The following is a 13,153-nucleotide window of genomic DNA, read 5'->3' on the forward strand; positions in this document are numbered from 1 at the left end:
AAGAAGATAAAAAAGCTGGTGGCTCTAAAGGAAGGGTTTAAAAGTGAGGGGGCCCACTTCCCAAGAGAAGGGTGCTTGACAGAACATTTAATTTAACACATTCAAAGGCGGAAATTTGAGTGAATGGGATTAGATCCTCATTCTAATTCTCTCGTGTTTTTCACTCTCGGCTTTCGACGTGTGCATCCACATATATTTAATTTTCAACATCTTTACCCTTACCAGCTCCCTTGGGTTCAATTCCGGAGTTACCAGCACGTTCATGCCGGGAAATAACAGCAAGCGAAGGAAAAAACACTGCAAGCAACAAATACTGGCTGGATCCATCTGGCACTGGGAAGGGAATTCTGGTTTACTGTGATATGCATTTGGAAGGTAACTTATTAAATTTACATTCGGAAGGTAAATTTTTTATTTAAAAAAGTCATATACATTTATTCGGTTGGGGGATGGGAGTGTAATGAGTTTGGCGACAACCATGAAGAATTTGGTGCCAACTAAGGAGGATTTTGCTAAAACTAAGTAGTGGTTTGCCACAACTAAAGAGTTTGCGACAACTAACAAGTGGCTTGCGACAACTAAAAAGAGTTTGGCGACAACTAAGGAGTGCTTTGCGACAACTTATCGCGGCAGCTAAGGAGGGTTTGGCGATGACAATGGAGAGTTTGGCGACAGGTAAAGAGGGTTTTCTGACAACTAAGAAGAGTTTCGTAACAGCTGAGCAGAGTTTGGCGACAATAAAGGAGGGTTTTGCGACAAGTTAGCAGTGTTCTTTGCCACTTAAGGAGAGTTTGGCGAAAACTGAGGAGAGTTTGACGCAACTAAGTAGAGTTTTGCGACACCTACTGGACCAAATGTGCAAAACTATACTTACAACACCCACTATACTGAAAAACACCCGAAAAAACCTACTATACCAAACTACACTTTCTACACCAAACTACACCGAATTACACCAAACTTCGCGACACTATACCAAAGTAAACCTACTACAACTATTACACCAAACTACACCGCGCTGTACCTACTACATCAAACTACACCAAACTTCACTTACCACACCAAACTACACCTACTACACCAGCATTCACCAACTACACCTACTACACCAAACTACACCTACTACACCAGCATTCACTAACTACACTTATACACCAAACTACACCTACTACTCCAGCATTCACCAAATACACACAGGACGAAATCATACGTTTCCGTATTTCTGAAACGTGACGGAAACATGCAACTCCATGTTTCCGTTATGTTTACGTAAAAGTGGTCCGGTTCCGTTGTATACGCAGCAACGGAAACGCGAGAAAACGTCACGAAACCGGTAATGGAAACACAGGTTATCCGTCGTGTTTCCGGAACGGTTTAACATGTTTCTGCCGCGTTTCCGTTTACGGATTCTTGCAATTTCGTCCTGTGGCACTTACTACACCAAACAACACCTACTACACCAGCATTCACTAACTACACTTACTACACCAAACAACACCTACTACACCAGCATTCACTAACTACACTTACTACACCAAACTACACCTATTACACCAGCATTCACTAACAACACTTTCTACACCAAACTACACCAAACTACACCAGCATTCACCAACTACACTTACTACACCAAACTAACCTACTAAACCAGCATTCACCAACTACACTTACTACACCAAACTACACCAAACTACACCACCATTCACCAACTACACTTACCACACCAAACTACACCTACTACACCACCATTCACCAACTACACTTACTACACCAAACTACACCTACTACACCAGCATTCACTAACTACACTTACTACACCAAACTACACCTACTACACCGCCATTCACAAACTACACTTACTACACCAAACAACACCTACTACACCAGCATTCACTAACTACACTTACTACACCAACCTACACCTACTACACCAGTATTCACCAACTACACTTACTACACCAAACTACACCTACTACACCAGCATTCACTAACTACACCTACTACACCAAACTACACCTACTACACCAGCATTCACCAACTACACTTACTACACCAATCTACACCTACTACACCAGCATTTACCAACTACACTTACTACACCTACTACACCAGCATTCACTAACTACACTTACTACACCAAACTACACCTACTACACAAGCATTCACTAACTACACTTACTACACCAAACTACACCTACTACACCAGCATTCACTGACTACACTTACTACACCAAACTACACCAAACTACACCAAACTACACCAAACTACACCTACTACACCAGCATTCACCAACCACACTTACTACACCAAACTACACCTAGCACATCTACTTCGGTGTTAAATCGAAGGAAAACTGTTAAAAGAAACATGGCCTGAGTCTACCTGCTCGCAGTTCATAACTTATCCAATATACACCACTGCATATACAAAATAAGCGTGGTACCCACGCAAGCCTTCCTGAACATAGAATTTGTATTCATCTGCCATTTTATAGTTTGATTTGTGCTGAAAGCAGACTTTTCCCAAGAGAAATTCAGGATGGAAGCTTCACTTTCCTTCACTCGAAATGACTTCTAGAAAATTTTCAAGACAACAGAAAACCGCTGTACAGCAAAACAGTCATTGTCTCTAAGACAATAGATGAACAAGGTATTATGGGCCACATTACTTTTAAATGAAACACTGCGACAGGTCGTTCAAAGGTCAGCCATATCTGGACAGCCATGCACAATTCAAGCACCCGGCCTCTGCCGCACAGAACTCGAACAGCATCAACTCAGAACCTAGAAATACATTGACTATGTTTGTAAACATCAACAACTACTCAGGTGAAACAAACATGCAGAGAATGGCTGAGAGTCAACAGCTTGAGGAGGTGCCACATGAATCGGCCGGTGTTGCGAAAGGTCAAACTCAGAGGCGAGGCAACAATCGAAGGGGAAGCAACTAGCAAAAGTCATACACCGTTGATTTCATAAAGAAAACACTAATCGGACGCTAAAACGGAAGCAAAATTCTTGCAGAACTGACTCTGAACAGGACAAAGAGGAACACAGGTGGTGCGAGGCCAATGAGACAAGAGAGGTTTGGTTGGAACAGATCCCAACGCACTGATAAATATCCTCTGACTTCCAATCTTTTACTCGCCGAGTTTAAACTACGGACATCAGCAGGAAGCAAAGTGTCCAAACCTTGGTTCAAAAAAAAAATAAAATCGAAAATCGAAGCAACCCAAGCTAAATTTAAAGGAAGCAGCAACTGGTTCCAGAGATTCAAGGAAAGACACAACATAGTACTAGACACAACACAGAGAAGAAGGACCAACAAGTAAAAAGTTTGGGCAGATGATGGCCAGGATACGATCCAGAAATTCCACAGGGATTTGAGGAAAGCCTTGAAAACACAAAGGAGAAGAAACAAGTGCTATACAGTTGACCCAAAGTATGGAAGATGGATACCTAAAAATAGATACAATGTAATGTAACCCATTATATAATAGGCTCAGTTATGCACGCATTCTGATTGGTTCTCACTTATGATCTATTGGAGGACAGACGTATAGATGACGTCATCATTAAAACTTTTTTAATTCTTTAGTATATAAAACAAATAGATTCCAAATTGCCGTGCGTCTGTTCAGTAATAGATCACAGAGAACGTCAAAATGTGGTAAGAACAAAAAAATGGCACACGAAGCGCAGCCGAGTGTGTCACTGATGTTCTGTATTCATCTCTCAAGGAATCTATTTGTTAAATAGACTGGGGAGGCGTGGAGTGAGTTAATTAATGATGAGACATTTTTTCAGAGAGATTGTGTGAGAAAACTGGCTGTTTGCGAAAAGCAGATGGCTCCAATGATGTAAAGATCTCACCTCAAGGTTAGGAAGATTATCAGATTTAAATGGATCTGATAATTGGACTGGAAATGTAAGAAACTGAATTCTGACATTTTGCTCTCTCAGTTCTCTCTCAGTTTGCTTGTAAGATTAGGGAACAGTCAATAGTTACACGGAAAGAGGGAGGGGGGGAGGGCTGGTGCATTTTGAATTTGCTTGACTTTTGCTGAGTTTCGAGTCGTTTATCGCCAGAACTGCTACCCCTCCCCCAATGTAATATTATTGCCTTGATTGATGCAGTTAAGGTTAGTTCCATCCATGAATTAACGTAAAAGTTGTGCTTACATGCTGATTTCATCTGTTGGTAGTCTATGCAGTATTTAATTTTTAAAAACAATTTTAAGAAAACCTTAAGAGCATTTTCGGGTTGGTTTTGCAGCAAACACCCAATGTATAAAGACAAAATCAGCCTGAACCCCCAAAACACTTGTTCTTTTAAGCGAGTTTTCACTGTGTTGTCAGAGACAAAAGTAACTATGACAATTTCTCACTAGTATCATAACTTTTATTTTTTTGTGTATGTGTTTTATGAAGGATTTACAGCTGTTTTTACAAATCTTGGTAAGAGTGGAACAAAGGGTCCAGACTCAGTTGGCAGTCACTATACAGGTCAGGATCATGACGGACAAGTCACAGTGTCCAACGGTATTCAACTGTGGACTGTGCCACACACTGGTGAATACAGAATAGAAACAATAGGAGCCTCAGGGGGGTACAGTGAGGACAGTGTCATCAACGGAGGGAGAAGGGCGCGGATGATTGGAAACTTTATGTTGACCAAAGGTGATAACATTAGTATACTTGTTGGTCAAAGAGGGCAAAAAGCGTATTCTAACAAAAAAACTGGCTCAGGCGGAGGAGGTACATTTGTAGTAAGAGGAGACAACAAGCCTTTAATCATAGCCGGAGGTGGAGGAGGAGTTGCAAATATGACAGAACAATATTCAGGATGTGATGCGTCCATAAACACAACAGGGAATGCAGGGTATAACTCGCCATTCCTGTCAGGAGGAATGAACGGATATGGAGGACAAACTGATGAACCGAACTCTGGTAGGTGAACAATTTTCTATTTATAAATACTGAATTTTTTTGTTTTTGTTTTTGTTTTTTTTTTTTCGCATTCTACTACCATCCATCAATATTTCGAACAAAGAGGCGGTACTGGTCGCTTAAATTTGAATTTTTTTGAGAATTACTAAAAGCCATGATCTTTTCAGTAGCTAATGTCAACTGTAAATCTCTTGATTTTAGGTGGTGGCGGTGGCGGAGGCTTCTACAGTGATAGAGAAAACACACATATTTCTAAGAGAGGGGGAAAGGGAGGTAAACGATTTCTAGCCAGGGGAAAGGGATTGGGGGGAGCATATCGGGGTGGGTTTGGAGGTGGGGGTGGTTATAGTCTAGATAGTGAGTTACCTGGGGGAGGTGGAGGGTACTCTGGGGGAAGTGGAGGTGCGAATAAAAATATTTCCTGTGGGGGAGGGGGAGGTTCTTTCAACAACGGAACAAATCAGCAAAATGAATGTTGTTATAATACTGCTGGACATGGTAGTGTGATCATAACGCTTCTCCATTGAAATGCATGGCAGCACTTTTCTTAGCGTCTAGTGGTTATTCTGTTTTGAAGCGCTAATTGATGTCTGTTTTTAAACTCAATAGTTTAACTTTTTTGGATCATTATTTAGATTTTGTTATTAAGCCGTGTTACTGTAAGACAAACAGTGCAACATGTGGTTCTAGAGGTGTTTATATTTGAGGTTAGAATTAAAATTCACAGACAAAATTTGCTAGAACAGATGAGTTTGTGAATTTTTACTGACCTTACAAATTTTTCGACAGCAAAAGCTGTAATATTTGTTCTTTTTCCGGCTCTTTTCGGAGCAAATAATCAGATGTTTTTTACTGTTCATACAGTTCTGTATTCATCTCTCAAGTTCAGTGGACTCAAACAAGTCTTTACTTTAAGCGTTTTAAGCAAGGTTTAGAGCGTGCGACCAATTAAAAGTTTTTTGGCTGTGGACAAAGTTGCTTATCTATTGTAAAAAATCTAAGATCAATGCAAAAACCCGTTGCACTTCAAAGCATAGTGGCTTCTCAACATCTACATGCAAAGATAAGATACCAAAGAACACTGGCATTCATTACTAATAGAGAAGCTATTTCAGCGAAATTACTGTATGATGAGCATAGCTTTTTAGCGCCTAATACTCTCAGAGGTTCACTCTCAAAGGTTCACCCCAGAGGTTCGTGTTCACTCCCAGGTGTTCACTCCCAGGTGTTCACTCCCAGATGTTCATTCCCAGATGTTCACTCCCAGAGGTTCACTCCCAGAGGTTCACTCCCAGAGGTTCACTCCCAGAGATTCACTCCCAGAGGTTCACTCCCAGAGGTTCACTCCCAGAGGTTCACTCCCAGAGGTTCACTCCCAGAGGTTCACTCCCAGAGGTTCAGGGGAAACTTTATGGTGATGAAACCATTTTTGTCAGCGTAATGTTTTATTAGGCTTAGAGCTTACTCCCAGAGGTTCACTCTCAAAGGTTCACCCCAGAGGTTCACTCCTAGAGATTCACTTCCAGAGGTTCACTCCCAGAGGTTCACTCCCATGGGTTCACTCCCAGGTGTTCACTCCCAGGTGTTCATTCCCAGATGTTCACTCCCAGCTGTTCACTCCCAGAGGTTCACTCCCAGAGGTTCACTCCCAGAGGTTCACTCCCAGAGGTTCACTCCCAGAGGTTCAGGGGAAACTTTATGGTGATGAAACCATTTTTGTCAGCGTAATGTTTTCTTAGGCTTAGAGCTTAGAGCAAGGCCTGTGGTCACATGCAAACGAGGGAAGGTAGGAGGGGGGGGGGATGGGGGAGAATTAAACATGGCTCGTACGTCCTTAGTTGTATGATGAATGAATATGTTGGTGATAAAAACAGTGAACAACAAATTATCCCACGTCTTTCTTCACTCAAATTTTTCCGCGTTAAAAGCGTACAATGTTATGGTGAGGCAAGATTATAGTTTATAATATCCAGGGACAATGTCAGCCACAAATTGCTTTCGCTTATAGAATAAAGAAGGTGCAAATGCCAGGAATGTTTAGACTTTAAGTAGCGTGCTCTTTCACTCAAAGTGGAGTAAAGCACTGTAATTTTTATGTAGTTGGAAAGAACGATTCTACTTATAATAGATAGAAATATATTGAGAACATTCGTTGCTGGTGGATTGACTAAAAGTTCCCAAGAATTGTTTCTAGGAGTTACAGAAGAGCAATCACTTTCCTATATTGTAGGTCTATAGTGTAGATTTTAAGGTAAACTCTGGTGAAACTCAATAAATTGATATCTGGCTGTCGGTATTTTCTACACGTTTGTTAGTTGAACATAAATTAGTTAGTCACACCGACTGAGAGCAAGGCTAATTTGTAAACGAACGAAAAAATAACCATGTATCTTACAGGAAAGTTCCTGAATCCCACAACTTCACTTATCATTTTAACTCGTCTTCGATGTTTTTTCGCAGCACACGAAACCAGCCTTGACTAAAGGTCTTTGCAGGGTAATTGAAAATTGTATGATGCATAAATATTTAGGTGATGGAAAACAGTGAACAACAAATTATTCCTGTGACAGCCTTGTATAGCTGGACATTCCTAAAGACGGCTACAAAAAGCGATGCGAATTGTTTGAGGATTTCCAACTCAGTTTCTGATTGGACTTCTGATTGAGCAATCGGAAGATATTAAATGAATAATTCACGCACACTTTTGATAAGAAATTAGTCACTCATTACAAGTGTCTCTTTCACTGAACTTAACTTCAGCGGAAAACAACAAAGATACAATTAAGTACAAAGTAAAATTCGCTGAAATGGTTGTGAGTTGCTATATAAAAACTCATCCTTGTAGATACGGCTACTTATTCACTTGCACAAAGTGAAAACAATTGAATCGAGACAGTTGCTGCATGGTGACAATTTCCAGCAGAAATGATAAATACCTTGCCATGAAAGTTTTACATGTACTGAAATATGACGTGAATTGAAGCCTGGACGGAGCTCCTCAGCCAATAAAATTACAATTGAATTTCTAAAAACGGATAATTCTTCAGATAAATAAAGGGGTAAGTTTCTAAATAAACTGTAGTGTTGCGTCGGTGGGAGATTATAACAGGGTAATTTGGTAACTGAGTTAATAACGTGAATTGGCCACCGTAAAAAGTTTAAAAGTTGACGTTTCGAGCTTTAGCCCTTCGTCAAAGCGAGTGGAGGAATTGTGGGTTGTGTCTGTTTTTATATGAAGAAAATTGAGCTACGCTATTGGTGGGAATATGGTGACGAGAAAACAATAATAAATTAGTTAAATGAAAGGCGCTCTTTGATACCGTGGGGATCAAGAGTACCGACTTGAAACAACAATTTTTCTTCTTGAGTTTTGCAGCTTTCCGAACTAATTGCCTAGATGTAGGGAAAGACTGCAGACTGCTATATTCTGCTTACAATGATTGTGGAGATTAAAGTGTCTCGCGACTAGTTTGGATGTTTCCTTGTCATTTCTTTCTTTCGTGGCCCCATACATTGAACTCGTTCGGACATAATTAAGCCAAACTAGAAAAACGCATACCATAAATTGCCGCATATAAGCCTCTTCCCGGTCCATCTGACAGAAAACAATGTAGGCTCCCCTAGTTTTTCCTGTTTTGATAGATAGGAACTCTGTGCAGTTTAAAAATAAATCATGGCGCGCGGAACAATAAGTTTATCGCTTCCTTTTGATTATTAAGGATGAACCTTCCTTTCGTTCTGTTTCAGTTTTGTTCGTGTTGTTAGCTTTAATTCTGTTCCAAATGTATTGAAATGAGGTAACTGCAGGATACCCTGCCACTTTGGTCCACCTCATTTACCTGTGTCGGGAGGCTTTGAAGATCGAGGCATAACACAAAAGACGCTATTCTTATTCAATGACATGTAAATGAGTGGCAGGGTATTCTGCAGTTTAGCCAAACCTGAACTTAACTTCAACAGACGCACACTAAACCTGAACTAACCGAAGATAATTAGCTTAATTCAAAATACGCAAAATGTAATATAAAATTTGACACATTAAATAAAGGGAGCACACAATCTAAGACTAATTGACATAAACTACAAGAACGCTAAACTAGCAAGAACTACAAATATTCCGGTCAAGTACCGACGACGCCATATTACTAAGCTCCAAGCCTTCGTCGATCTTACAGATCGATCCAATATGGCGACTTCTACATTCGGTTTAAGTTCGTCCTCATTCCTCAGCTCTAACCTTTAGTCACATAAGCGGACTTTGGAACTTTCAAACTAGGCGTTTGAAACGAGAAGACTTACCACAAGAAGCCAAGGTTTACTGAAGGATCAAGATTCTCTGGTTTTGAAGGTGTTTATCTCAATTTACAATAAGAAATTGAGAAGCAGTGCACGAGAGCCGATAAGTAAAACGGAAGAGTTGGGGAAAGAGATTGGAGGATGTGGGGGGAGGGGAGAGGGTTGGATGACCAGACTTCCCTTCCCGTCCCAGTTTACTTCGTCTTGTAGGCTCTTCTTTTGCAGTGATTCATCGATAGGATAAGGTGTTTCCTATAAACAAGGAAGAGTCGTTTTTATGGCCAGCTACTGCCTACACGCGTATTACTCAAACAGAGACTAAAGTGCCACAATGAGCTCGAAAAATAGATACGAGAGTTTCCTGAAGCGGTTGACCGCCCATTCCTTCAATGTGCCGTCTTGATAAGCCTTTTGCGATCTTTGAGGAACACTCGAGGAGCTTGGAAATCAGTGGCCGAAGGAAAAAGTTTTATAAAGTGCAGACCGTTGCTTCTATAAAACGGAGGTGCTGGTTTTTTCCTCTTGTTATCATCCAGGACCAAACATCGGTAATCTGACCATTGTTGATGAGGTGGTTAACGAAAACCCTTGGACATACCTTTCTTACTTCAAAGGTTGATTATTGCAACTCCTTGCTGTATGGCTGACCCAAATATTTATTGCAAAGGCTCGAAAATTTTGTCGCTTAAAGTTGGTCATTAATTAACCTGTAGGAAATAGAACAATAGGAAGTATTATGAAGAGAAACTGTTAAGAAGTCAGTTCTTTATATTCCTGTGTATTTACGACAAAACACCAACTGCCGCGTCATTTATGTGAAATAATCTATATACGCGGTTAAGTCCGCTGACCCGAGCCTTTAGCTATTTTAGCGAGGTAAATCCACATAATAATTAATCTACATATCGTAACACTCTATTAACAATGACATATCTAAGACTGGTTTTCAACTGACTGTGAAAGTTCATTAGGCAGTCACTTTGTTTTATTGATCAGTTAAAAACCAAAATCGATTTCCAATTTTCGTCAAACCGGTATCTTTGTTTCGCCATTTGGGCCGATTGAGTTTTCCCAGATTTCACTTTTTGCATGACGTAGAATGTATTTCAAGTTGCGCCTATTGGAGTCGATTTCAAATTATCCTCAAAATATGTTTTTAAGATTCTACTTCGTATTTTGTCCTTTGGTTAATATCATGCACCAGAATCCACAATTAGCGAATATTTTGATTTTGGTTACACGATTCCCAGTCAATTGAAAAGCATTCGACCTCTCCCCCAGCATTGAAACCAACTAACAAATGTGGCCATGACTCAGGCCGTGTTCAGGTGGTTAAAGTTCTTTTTTCATCAGGGTACAAAAGTGGTTATATAAGGAAAGGTGATGACACTTTGCGCAAAACTTTATTTACTTGTCAGACTGTTATGTTTTTGTCAACATTTAGAATAACTTTTAGGAGGTTTTCGAGCTCTTCCACATAAAAAAGAGGAGATAAACGCTGTAATTAGCATGTAGCTGGAAAGAAACTTTGTTGGTAAATGCATTAACATCTTAATAAGTTGGAGAAAAGTGCCCTCAGTTTTCATGAATCGTCGGTCTGAAGTTTAAGTTTTAACAAAGAGTTTAGTTGAAGTTAATAGATTGATTCCTAGTTGTAAGCATTTGCTTCTTGTTGGTTTATTGGACATCACAGTAAAGTCACAATGTTTGAGAGCAAAGTTTACTTTTTAAAAGAAAGAGGAAATGTTTTTCACCAGAAACAGGAGAATCCCAAAATCTAGTGTATTGATCTCTAAACCATGCACCATTTTCTCTGTATATTTGTCCATATTTCGAATGCCTTTTCCTGCTCTACTGTGCTGAGCCTCTCAGCGTTGAACTATTTGATATGAAGCTATATTGAGGCTACGCCTTAAGACTCACATGGACATTACTTGAATGGCTTTAAAAGCGGGCCAGAGGATTGTGAACTCCAGGAAGAGGAGACTTGGGATGTGCCCAGAAAATTTACCTGCAATCAATTGAAACCTTTTTGTAGGGTAAAATAACTTAAAAAAAGCGGAGGGGGATGCTGAAGAACTTTCGAGGACATCACTGTTTCTGCATTATTCCAAATTCTCCTAACACTGTAATTTAGTGTTAACTGAGTTGAAAACGCAAATTGGCCACCGTAATGAGTGAAAAGCTGACGTTTCGAGCGTTATCCCTTTGTCAGAGCGATTGGAGGAATTGTGGGTTGTGTGAGGGTTTATATGCAGAAAGTGGAGCTACGCTATTGGTGGGAGTATGGTGATGAGAAAACAAGAATAACTTAGTTGAATGAAAAGTGCTCGTTGATACCGTGGGGATTAAGAGTGCCGATTTGGAAGTTAAAATTTTTGTTCTTGTGTTTTGCAGCTTTCCGAACTGCCTAGATGTAAGGAAAGGCCGCAAACTGCCATATGTTGTTTGGAATGATTAGGGAGATTGAAGTGTCTAGCGACTGGTTTGGATGCGTCCTTGTCATTTCTTTCCACGTCGCGAAGGTATTCTCGGAATCGTTCACCTAGTCGTCTTCATGTTTCACCAATGTATAACTTATTGCAATAAGTACAAGTTATGCAGTAAATGACGTTGGCGGAGGTACACGTAAAGTGATCAGTGATTTTAATGAATCTCCTGGGTTCCGACATTTTCTCTACGTTATCAATGAAAGGACAAGTTTTGCATCGTGAGCGAGCGCATTTGAAAGTTCCAGATTGGTCATTGGTTTGAAATTAACTTCTGACGAAAAATTTGCCTATGTTTTTGTCGAAAAAAAAGCGAATGGAGGAATCGTGGATTATGCAGCCTAAAGTGTATCCTACTAACAGCCAGGTGAACCGGAAATTGTGTGTCGGATAAATTATCGATTTATAATTAGACACTCAGTATTCCATACTTCTAGTGGCCATCGAGAATGTCAATAACAGTTTTTGTTGAGACTGTACAAAGTCTTATTAACTCAGGATAAAACATAGCATATGGCATCCATTCCTCAATTTTGTAGACAGTTTATTATGATGCTACACGAAGATTGAAACTTAGTGGTTTTTGTCTTTGGGTCACGATATTTTCTCAACGCTATGATTGAAAGGACAATTTTTAGACCGAGCGCGAGCCCATTTGAAAGTTGCGGGCTGGCTATTAGTGGAGGTTGCGAAAGATAGTACCTGTCTCTGAATCATTTTGAAGTAAATTAACTGCGTGGTTGTGAGGGTGAAACGTGAACGTGAATGGAATACGATTAGCATTTTTCTTCTGTGACGTTTGTAGTGCTCGATCAATTTGTTTCACGCGGTGGTGGCCTGCTTGAACGACAGAAACATGACAACCACGTTTTTTGAAAAACTGGCAAATTACCTCTAACTGACTTTTCGAACATCAGAGTATTTTTCGCAGTCCCGTTTCGAACATTTATCTAATCCCGTTGTAACAATCGCTGAGACGCTCATCATTTAACAAAGAGGGTGACCTGTTTGGGGCGCAGATGAAACTTCAGCTGTCTCAATTTGCGTGTTATTTCCCTTAAGCTAAAGCATTGATTGAAAAAGGCTTTATTTAACTTCAATTTAAAGGTCTTTCTCAAAAGCTATCCCGGCCCTATAGTCAACTGTTTTACGGTAAATACATTCGTGGTTCGTCATTTTACAGTTTTGTTACGATATTATTTCCCTTAAGGTTGAAAAGACAAGGTGAGATTTTCCTACAGTAATGCCTTTTTTATAGTCTTAGTACTACTTTATAGTTTATTGAGGCAATTTTTTTACCTGAATATTATCGTTATTGACATAACTAAGCCTTGGAATATTCGCACAGGATTCTTCTCTAAGCATTAAGTATAACGAGTTATTTCGTCTAAATACTTACTCTCCCTGCTATGGCATAG

General features: G+C 40.0%; 1 protein-coding gene across 1 annotated transcript in view; it reads left to right on the plus strand.

Moving 5' to 3' along the window:
* The window catches only part of LOC149039372 (uncharacterized), a 38,577-nt gene extending 29,668 nt beyond the window's left edge, over positions 1–8,909 (plus strand). The window contains exons 3-5 of the mRNA XM_089185459.1: positions 226–375; positions 4,432–4,950; positions 5,152–8,909. Of these exons, the coding sequence (XP_089041585.1) occupies positions 226–375; positions 4,432–4,950; positions 5,152–5,477 (995 nt within the window). The 3' untranslated portion in view covers positions 5,478–8,909. The remainder of the gene's footprint in view (positions 1–225; positions 376–4,431; positions 4,951–5,151) is intronic.
* The last annotated feature ends 4,244 nt before the right edge of the window (positions 8,910–13,153 follow it).

The sequence above is a fragment of the Pocillopora damicornis genome, chromosome 10 (assembly GCF_964200805.1).
Source record: "Pocillopora damicornis chromosome 10, jaPocDami1.2, whole genome shotgun sequence".
NCBI classification, from domain to species: domain Eukaryota; kingdom Metazoa; phylum Cnidaria; class Anthozoa; order Scleractinia; family Pocilloporidae; genus Pocillopora; species Pocillopora damicornis.